At 49.3% G+C, this 10,423-nt stretch overlaps 1 protein-coding gene across 1 annotated transcript; it reads left to right on the forward strand.

The window, feature by feature from the left end:
• The first annotated feature begins 2,442 nt into the window (after positions 1-2,442).
• On the forward strand, positions 2,443-10,054 carry Cplane2 (ciliogenesis and planar polarity effector complex subunit 2). The gene is made up of 6 exons (XM_052177936.1): positions 2,443-2,524; positions 2,773-2,907; positions 5,864-6,016; positions 6,517-6,641; positions 6,949-7,085; positions 7,680-10,054. Exons 2-6 carry the CDS (start codon positions 2,796-2,798, stop codon positions 7,927-7,929), a joined length of 777 nt encoding a protein of 258 aa, XP_052033896.1. The 5' UTR covers positions 2,443-2,524; positions 2,773-2,795; the 3' UTR covers positions 7,930-10,054.
• Positions 10,055-10,423: the final 369 nt, after the last annotated feature.

Consider the following 10,423-nt stretch of genomic DNA (forward strand, 5'->3'; position numbering starts at 1 on the left):
TTGGGCGCTGCTATGGACTGACTGGTGTCTCTACTAAATCCTTATGTCGAAGCCTAACTCTAATAGGACTGCATTTGGAGATGAATCCTTTAAGAAGGGAGTTAAGATTAAAGCAGATCATAATGGGGGGGCCCTAGTCCAACTAGATAGTGCCTTTATAAAGTATGGTGGTCAGTGCTCTTCAGCCCCGGCACTCAGGAGGCAGAGGCAAGCAGATCTCTCTGAGTCTTAGGCCAGCCTGGTCTACATAGCAAGTTCCAGACTAGCCAAGGCTGCATAGTGAGATCCTGTGTATAATTGTGTGTGTGTGTGTGTGTGTGCACGCGCGCACGTGCATGTGTGTAAAACAAAACCCAGAGAGGGGTGGGGAGCAGCAGACACCATTGTGGTACACACTTGTAATTCCAGAGCCCAAGAGGCCGAGACAAGAGGATTAGGAGTTCCCCAAGCCAATCTGGAGTACAAAGTAAGAGCTTGTCTCCAAAACCAGGAAATAAGAGCAGGGGACAGCGCAGAGGAGAGGCCATGTCAGCATACACTAGATAGCACCCTGCAGTGAGGTTGGTTACTCAGCCTCCAGAAGCATGGAAATACTTGTCTGAGCCCCCAGTCTATGGTACTATCAAAGCATTACAGTACGTGTGTTAAATGTGTCGACTCATGTCTCCCCCCAGACCCTGTGGTAGAATTCCCCAGGCTCCCTGGCCCAGAGGCCAGCTCTATGCCCCCAGATGAAGCTACGCCATTAATCGTCCTTTTCTGAACTCACATGAAGCAGTGAATACGAAAGCCCTGACCTTCTTTCTGGCCCACCAACATCACTAACCACCAACCTCCCTGTCTGTGCCCAAAGGATTTGCCATCTCCCTGGCCCCCAGGTTAACTCCAGCTTACCCTGCCAATTGCTGCATTGTCTCACAGACAATGTCCTCGCCAGACCTGGGCGAGGCTGGATGTGAAGTCTAGAGGCCCAAAGACAATTCAAATCTAAGCGTTCCTGGCCTGTGGAGAGAGCTGTGAACGTCCATGGATAATCCCGGCTGGGCAGAGAAACCCCCAGCACTACAGAAGGGACCCCCATCCCAGGAGCATGCGCAATGGGTTCCAGCCAGAGTCCAGTAGGAATGATTTCCTTTTGTACCTCTGCCTTAAGCCAGTGATCGAAGCGCCCTCTCTAGCACCCTCCCCCCCGCCCCCCACCCCTACCCCCGTCTGCCTCTTGTGGGTTTGTGGCCCCCTTGCTGCTATTGGCTTCAGTAGCACCTCCTAGGTGCTGAGGGTGAAGTCTTGAAAATCCAGAACCCATTCTGGCTGGAGAGATAAACGTGTTTTTAGAGTCAGGTAACCCAGGCTTCCGAGTCTGTTTTCCCACCGACTAGCTGGGTCCCAGCGACTTCATCTGTAGTAGCAAAGACCCGAAGCTGTTTATGTGGAGATGAATGTCCACAGACTTCAGGGCAAGCAGCCCTCACAGAGCCTGCTGCTGGTGAGGAGAACAGACACCTCTCAGAGGCGGCGGCTCATCTGCCTCAGCTCACCGGCATTTACTGAGCTGTCATCCTCCGGGTTGCTACGGGTCGGGCCTGTAGCATCCAGTCCCGGGGCAGGACTTCCGCTCGCCCTTGCTTCCCCAGCAGCCGCCGCAGAGCACACAGTTGGGGCTCGGTCATTGTTGCAGGACAGGAATGAATAAATCAATTAGTAAACAAATGGCTCTTTTATTCAGACCTTTTACAAAGTCCCCTTGACGTCTCAATCCAAAGGTATGAGATTCTGGACCTGCTGGGCAGGATTGAATCCGTGAGGTTAATAACAGGAGCCTAAGAACTAAACTTGCTGAGCAGAGCTGCCCAGCACTGTTGTAAAGAACCCTGTGGGAGTGAATAAATAAATAAATAAATAAATAAATAAATAAATAAATAGCCAAACACGGAAGCACATGCCATTAATCCCAGCACTACGAGAGGCTGAGGCAGGGGAATCTGTGTGAATTCAAGGCTAGCCTGATCTACGGAGCGAGTTTCAGGACAGTCAAGGTTACTACACAGAAACCCTCTCAGCAGCAGCAGCAGCAGCAGCAGCAGCAGCAGCAGCAGCAGCAGCAGCAGCAGCAACAGCAGCAGCAGCAACAACAGCAGGAGGAGGAAGGGAGGAAAAAAGAAAAAGAAAAAGAAAAAAGAAAGGAAATAATGTCCACTTTGTAGAAAAGGAAACTAAGAGGCGCAGAAAACCGAGGAAGGCTCCTTTCTGAGGGAGACGACCATTTTTGATAGGAAAAGATGAGCTCACTTTGGTAAAGCCGAAGAAGATTCTACTTAGGGAAGGAGCTGCAGACCTTGCCAAAGCCACAAAGACCGGCCGGAATTCAGGAGCCCCGCCCCCGCCTGCGTCGCCATGGCAATATTTCTGCACATGCGCTTCGCGGATAGCGTCTTGACCTGGCGGAAGCGGGCTCTGCTGGCAGGACAGAAACGAAGGGCGGGCTTTTAAAAGGATCGTCACCCTGCTGGCGGGGACTGCGAAGGTAGGTGGTCCTGGGAATCGGAATTGAGGGAGTAGAGGCAAAGCGGGTTCGGAAGGAGATAAGGCAGAGGGGGCTTGTGGAAATACCTTCCCAGGACAGCGGTGGGCTTAGTTCCCCGGAGAGCAATGTGGAAGAATGGGGCTGTGGAAATGCACCTTCGGGATGCGGATCCAGGTTCCAAAGGAGAGCCAGAGAGAGATTAAGGACCACGAGGTTGCCTTGGGTTAATGGTTGCCCCCTCTCTCCAGTATTCTCACTGGCGTGCCCAACCATGGCCAGACCTCCCATGCACGGCTCGGTGATTGTCCCAGACTGGCATGACACGGTCGAGGGCAAGGAGTTCTTAGCCTGCATCCTGCGCAAGAATCGCCGGCGGGAGTTTGGTAAGCGCCAACATCCCCCCCACTCCCACCCCTACCCCCGCAGCCCGGACCTCACCCCGAGCCACTACTGCGCTCGGACCCTCCCTGGGGCGGCAGAAACAGATCGGTGGGACCTGCCCTCACAGCACTTGTCACGATTGAGGTCTCGTGGGTGCTGCGTCTCTAGCCTCTAGTCTCAGGCCCCGGTCCCCAAATCTCCTTAAAGCTAATTCCACCAACAGAGCCAGGAGCATGGAAACAGCCCATCCCTGCCAACGGCAACTGTCACCAGAGATGCTGTTGACTGAGCCCTCACTTGGGGTCATGCCCTCTGCTGGGCTTCTGGGCACTTTGCACAGCAACCTTGCCACCTTGTTTTAGACGGGGTTTCCCTGTGTATCCACTACTCGTTATTGTGTATCTGATACTCGTTATGTAGACCAGGCTGGCCTCTACTAAGTACTGGGATTAAAAGCATGTTCCACCATCATCCAACTTTTTTCTCTTTTCTTTCTCTATTTATTTGTTTGTTTGTTTATTTTTGGTTTTTTGGGGGGGGGTTGGGTTTTTTTTGTTTTGTTTTGTTTTGTTTTTTTTTTTGGTTTTTTTGGATTTGCTTTTTCAAGACAGGGTTTCTCTGTGTAACCCTGGTTGTTCTGAAACTCACTCTGTAGACCAGGCTGGCCCGGAACTCAGAAATCCGCCTGCCTCTGCCTCCCAGAGTGCTGGGATTACAGGCGTGCGCCACCACCACCCAGCCCTGAAACTCACGCTGTAGACCAGGCTGGCCTCGAACTCAGATCCACCTGGCCCTGCCTCCAGAGCGCTGGGATTAAAAGCATGCAGTCACCACTCTCTGCCCATTCAGCTTTCTGTTTGCTTATTTTATGTGTATGAGGGCTCCGTCTGTATGAATACCTGCAGGCCAGAAGACAGAATGGTTGTGAGACACCATGTGAGTGCTGGGAATTGAACTCTGGAAGAGCAGCCAGTGCTCTTAACTGCTGAGCCAGCTCTCCAGCCCCTATGTGCAAGTTTTAAGAACTCAAGATAGATGGCTCAGTGGGTAAGAGCACTGACTGCCCTTTCAAAGGTCATGAGTTCAAATCCCATCACCCACATGGTGGCTCACAACCATCCATAAAGAGATCTGATGCTCCGGGCAGTGGTGGTGCGCGCCTGTAATCCCAGCACTTGGGAGGCAGAGGCAGGCAGATTTCTGAGTTCAAGGCCAGCCTGGTCTACAGAGTGAGTTCCAGGACAGCCAGGACTACACAGAGAAACCCTGACTCAAAAAACCAAAAAAAAAAAAAAAAAAAAAAAAGAGAGATCTGATGCCCTCTTCTGGTGTCTGAAGACAGCTATAGTGTACTTACATATAATAAATAAATCTTTAAAAAAAAAAAAAAAGAACTCCTCAAGATCCCAGTGAATTGGTTTTGGGGATTTATTTGTAGTAGCAGTAAATACTTTTGCTTATATTTCCCTATTAAAGAAGGAATTGTAAGATACCATATTTTTATGGATGAGAAATCCAGATTGGATAGTAATAGTATTAATAAAAAAATAAATAAATTTCAAGCCAGAAAGTGGTGGTACATGCCTTTAATCCCAACACTTGGGAGGCAGAGAGAGGCAGGTGAATCTATGAGTTCTGAGTTCGAGGCCAGTCTGGTCTATAGAGTGAGCTCCAGGAGAGCCGGGGCTACACAGAGAAACCCTGTTTAAAACAATCTTTTTTCTTTTGAGACAGAGTTTCTCTGTAGAGCTCTGGCTGTTATAACCACTGCCTGGCACAATTTTTTTGTTTTGTTTTTTTGGATTTTGGCTTTTTTTTGGATTTTTTTTGAGACAGGGTTTCTCTGTGTAGCTCTGGCTGTCCTGGAACTCACTCTGTAGACCAGGCTGGCCTCGAACTCAGAAATCCACCTGTCTCTGCCTCCCAGAGTGCTAGGATTAAAGGCATGCGCCACCACCATCCAGCGGCAATTTTTTTTAAGGTATGTCCCACCACACCCAGCTTCTCTGATGAGTCTTTTTTTTTTAAGATTTATTTATTTATTTATTTATTTATTTATTTATTTATTTATTTATTATGAGTACACTATTGCTGTCTAGAGACACACCAGAAGAGGGCATCAGATCTCATTACAGATGGTTGTGAGCCACCTTGTGGTGGCTGAGATTTGAACTCAGGACCTCTGGAAGAGCAGGCAGTGCTCTTAACCACTTGAGCCATCTCTCCGGCCCTAAAACAATTTTTTTAAATTAATTTATTTATTTTTGGTTTTTTTTTTTTTTTTTTTTTTTTTGGAGACAGGGCCTCTCTGTGTAGCCCTGGCTGTCCTGGAACTCACTTTGTAGACCAGGCTGCCCTCAAACTCAGAAATCCACCTGCCTCTGCCTCCCAAGTGCTGGGATTACAGGAGTGCGCCACCACAGCCTGGCTTTTTTGTTTTTGTTGTTGTTGCCAGCACATTCTTCTGGTGTGTAGGCACCAGGCACACACACGATACTGAGACATGCAAGGAAAACATCCAGTGTGCTGTCTCTTTCTTAAGATTTAATTTATGTATGAGTGCTCTACCTGCATGTACACCTACATACCAGAAGAGGGCGCAAGATCCCATTACAGATGGTTGCTGGGACTCGAACTCAGGCCCTCCAGAAGAGCTAGTGGTGCTCTTAACCGTCGAGCCATCTATCTCTCCAGCCCCAACACCCAGAGTTTTACCTGTGTTAACAGTAAAGTGTGCCCAGAGGAGTCTGTCACACCCCCAACAAAGCTCCAGAGCAGTTGACAATGATGACCAACCAGATCGACTCTGAGATCCTAGAACGTCCCTGTGTACCCTGGGCCTCCGTGGGGGGCAGAGTCGCATGCTGGGAACCACGTCGTCTAGTTAGCGATGGAGATAGGGTGTCTCTCCCAGGATCTGAGCAAGCGTGGAACTGACTCCCCAACTCCTTACCACAGGGTTGCTCGAACGCCCGGTGCTGCCCCCTTCCGTAGTCATTGACACCGCCAGCTATAAGATCTTCGTGTCCGGGAAGAGTGGTGTGGGTAAGACAGCACTGGTGGCGAAGCTGGCCGGCCTGGAAGTGCCTACAGTACACCACGAGACCACTGGTGAGTGAGTTTAACCCTCAGCCCGTCCTCGGTGGCCTTCCTCAGGCTGGGGACAAGATCCTGGCCCCACTACATTAGCAGGGAGTTATATATAATCAGGCCTTTTCCTCCTGGGGAAGCCATGTTGTTTGGATTGATACTAGAGAGAGTGCTGGCCACGTGCCTCGTGTCTGGTTGGTATTAAGGTAGATGTTCAAGGCTTGCCCATGCCACAGTTGTGTTTCTGCTCCATCATATGTCCCAGGAGCTTTGAGGTCTCCCTATACACGCAGTGAGACTACTTTTTCCTGGTGAGGGCCAACTCTGCCTGGTCTACCAAGAACTACCGCAGAGCAAGACTGTCTACTTCTTCCTGAGTCTGAGGGTTCTCCCAGACCAGGCACCGTGCTTCCCTGTCACAGTGGTGACCCACAGAGCGGAGGTGCATCTCTTCTTCTTCCCCCTTCCCAGTGCCCCACCCCCCATCCCACTTCTGAACGGTGGATGCCAATTCTCCTCAGGTATTCAGACCACTGTGGTATTTTGGCCGGCCAAGCTTAAGGCCAGCGACCGTGTTGTCATGTTCCGGTTTGAATTCTGGGACTGTGGAGAGTCCGCACTCAAGAAGTTTGATCACATGCTGCCGGTGAGCTGGGCAGGTCGGCCTTGGTGGGTCTCTGGGTGGGGGGGGGGGGTCGCTGTTAGAGATCAAACCCTGTCTACAGGAGCCTGACTTGAACATTAGTTACCTGAGAACAGTGTGCTGGGCTGGCTGCAAGGCTCCGACTGGCAGTGGGTAGTGTGTCCCAGCCGCTCTCTGCTCTGGGCCTCAGTTTCCCAGTCTGACAAAGGAGGAGGGGTTGCTGCTGATTCTTCTCGGGGGCCCTGAAGTTAGTCAGAGGGTTCTAGTCCTGTGTGATCAGTGTTCCACCAGCTAGCCTCTCTGTCCTTAGGCTTGTAAAGAGAATGCAGATGCCTTCCTCTTCCTCTTTTCGTTCACCGATCGGGCCTCCTTCGAAGACCTTCCGGGACAGTTGTCACGTGTAGCCGGTGAGACTCCTCAGGTCGTCAAGATAGTTATTGGCTCCAAGTATCCTTTGAGTGGCTCCTACAATGCTCTCCTGGTAAAGTACCTGTCCCCCTGAGAGGCCCGACCCATAGGTTTCTGTGGTGGCTAGCCCTGGGCTTGTATTTTGATGCTAATTCCACTCCTCAGAGGGGCTGCCCATGAGGAGTTGCCTTGTGAACCTTCTCCCCACCTTAACTTTTCAAATAAAGGCTTGAGCCAATGATTGGGCAGGAGGAAGGGGGAGGAGCTGAGGTTTAGGGGAGGAGCCATGGGGATCAACAGAAAGGGGAGGAGCTACGAGGGATCGGAGAGGCTGCGGAGAGAGACTCTTAGCCTGGATAAACAGCAAGTTGTATGGGATAATATAGATGGGAATAGAGTAGTGTAGTGGGAGATCTGCCCAGTCTAGGCTTCTAGCTTGTATTGTTAACTGATTGAGTTGAGATTTCCTTTACCCAGGAATTGGGTTGGAAACAAAGTAGCAACAGGTTTCCATTCAACAGAGTCTAGGATCTACCCTAGACCCTGGGTATGTCCTCTCAGGAGCAGGCCAAGGCTGGGTCTGACGGGGTGGCGAGCTGAGCCTCTAGGCTAGACACCTTAACCCTCCTGCAGGTTTGACCAGTACATGCACACAGATGTGCCAGAGCGAGACCTCACAGCCTTCCGGCAGGCCTGGGAACTGCCCTTGTTTCGGGTGAAGAGCGTGCCAGGGCGGCGGCTGGCAGATGGACGAACATTGGATGGGCGGGCTGGGCTGGCTGACACAGCCCATGTGCTCAACGGCCTTGCAGAACAGTTGTGGTACCAGGACCAGGTGGCAGCTGGCCTGCTTCCCAGCTCCCCAGAGGATGCTCCTGACTGAAGGGTGACTGACGGCATCCTGAATAGAGACTGGTACTGGTGATCCCCCACTTTTATCCTGAGGCCTGGCTGGGGAGGGCTCTCACATGGCGGTAAGGTGGGCCACAAGGCTCTGGACTTAAAAGGTCTCCTAGCCCTGCCCTTCACCCTTCTGCAGCACCCACAGAATGGTGGTGGGGGTGTATACTCAGAGAGACCCTGTTATAACTTTTTTTTCTTTTTTCTTTTTGTTTTGTTTTGTTTTTTTTCGAGACAGGGTTTCTCTGTATAGCCCTGGCTGTCCTGGAACTCACTCTGTAGACCAGGCTGGCCTCCACCTGCCTCTGCCTCCCAGAGTGCTGGGATTACAGGCGTGTGCCACCACCGCCTGGCTCTTTTTTTCTTTTTTAAAGATTTATTTATTTGTTTATATGAGTACACTGTAGCTGTCTTCAGACACACCAGAAGAAGGCATCAGATCCCATTACAGATGATTTTGAGCCACCATGTGGTTGCTGGGAATTGAACTCAGGACCTCTGGAAGAGGACTCAGTGCTCTTAACCGCTGGGTTGTCTCTCTAGCCCTAATTTTTTCAAATCCTATTTTTTTTTAAAGATTTATTTATTTATGTAAGTACACTGTAGCTGTTCTTCAGACACCCCAGAAGAGGGCTTTAGATCTCATTAAGGATGGTTGTGAGCCACCATGTGGTTGCCGGGATTTGAACTCAGGACCTTCGGAAGAGCAGTCAGTGCTCTTAACCACTGAGCCATCTCTCCAGCCCCTCAAATCCTATTTTTAATGATGGCTCTTAAATGCTTTAACCTCCCTTGTAGCCCACCACCCACCAGTGGTCGCGGAAAAGAAAGGGTATGGGGGAAAGTGGACCTGTTTAGAAACAGTTCTTTGGAACAACTCCTCTCCGTGTTGTCCGGAAATCGGCAGTTCAGTTTACAGGTCAGCAGGCAGCGGCAGCTTCGTCCACTAGCAAACACGTCATGGATACACCAGCAGTCTGGTTCAGTAGAGTCAGGTTAGCAAACAGGAGTCAGCAGCAGTGGCACTGCCTAGCAGAGACAGCCAGGCCTGAGCCTCAGCTCCAGTGAGCAGGAGGGACCCGGAGGGACACCAGGAGACGCTCTCGGCTGTGCCTCTCTCCGGGAAGCGAAGATCAGCAGAGACTGGAGACCCACGAGCTTTGCAGCAAGCTCCATCGCTCCATCGTCTCCATCGCTCGGTGGCGTCCCCTTTATTCCCTCCAAACATCACGTGCCCCTTGCCTCAGCACGTGCATCCAGTGAGCCTGAGTCCGAGGAAGCGGCGAGAAACTGCAGCACACCGCCAGCCAGACTTTTTTTGGTGTGTTTCTCTCTCTATGGAGTCCTGACAAATGGGGCCCAACTACGCAATGTAAGGTGGACAAATGCTTGCCTGTGTTAGCAATGAACCCTTCAGCCCGTGCCCTTGCACGTGTTTGCTTTAGCAGAATGTCCTCTCTCCTGTGTCTGCTTCAACTAGACGTTCCTTCATGAGTCTGCCGTAGCCTTTCACCTGTGGTCACTTCAGGAAAACACTCCTCACGTGTTTGCCCCAGCAAAACGCCATGCAACACAACTGACTCTCCAAAGAACCCTTGTCTCCACTTCATATGACCCTTTCTGTTTAAGAGTTGTCCTTTTCTCTAACATTAACACTCTATACAGAATAGAAATAATTATTAGAACCATCACATTTTCAATAAATGACTTATGTATAATATAGTCAAACAATAGTCTAACAAAACAACCTAAAATTTCTATCAGTATACAATGAGTAAAAAAAATCTCCAATATCTATCAATATAGAATAATTAAAGAAAAAACTTAAATTTCTACCAATATACAATAATTAAAGAAAAAACTTAAATTTCTTTCACTATACAATAATTAAAGAAAAACTTAAATTTCTTTTTTTTAAGATTTATTTTTTATTTATGTGAGTACACTGCAGCAGAAGAGGGCCTCAGATCCCATTACAGTCGGTTGTGAGCCACCATGTAGTTGCTGGGAACTGAACTCAGGACCTCAGGAAGAGCAGTCAGTGCTCTTAACCACTGAGCCATCTGCCCAGCACTTAAATTTCTATCAATATACAATAATTAAAAAAAAATTTTCGCTGGGCAGTGGTGGCGCACGCCTGTAATCCCAGCACTCTGGAAGGCAGAGGCAGGTAGATTTCTGAGTTTGAGGCCAGCCTGGTCTACAGAGTGAGCTCCAGGACAGCCAGGGCTATACAGAGAAACCCTGTCTCGAAAAAAATCAAAATCCAAAAAAAAAAAAAAATTTTTTTTCTATCAATATACACTAAGTTAAGAAAATACTTAAATTTCTATTAATGTACAATAATTAAACAAAAAACCTTATATCTCTATTAGCATAGTATAAAATAATTAAAGAAAAACCTTAACTTGAAACAAAAAAAAACCAAATTTTTATCAATAAACAATAATTAAGCAAAACAAGCTAAAACCCTAGAT

Source organism: Apodemus sylvaticus, chromosome 3, assembly GCF_947179515.1.
Source record: "Apodemus sylvaticus chromosome 3, mApoSyl1.1, whole genome shotgun sequence".
NCBI classification, from domain to species: Eukaryota; Metazoa; Chordata; class Mammalia; order Rodentia; family Muridae; genus Apodemus; species Apodemus sylvaticus.

Bases quoted from the DNA above. Each gene is read 5' to 3' on its own strand.
- Cplane2 (XM_052177936.1), top strand. From the start codon at position 2,796: ATGGCCAGACCTCCCATGCACGGCTCGGTGATTGTCCCAGACTGGCAT. The intron at 2,908-5,863 runs GTAAGCGCCAAC...TCCTTACCACAG, and splicing joins GAATCGCCGGCGGGAGTTTG to GGTTGCTCGAACGCCCGGTG. The intron at 6,642-6,948 runs GTGAGCTGGGCA...CTCTGTCCTTAG, and splicing joins AGTTTGATCACATGCTGCCG to GCTTGTAAAGAGAATGCAGA.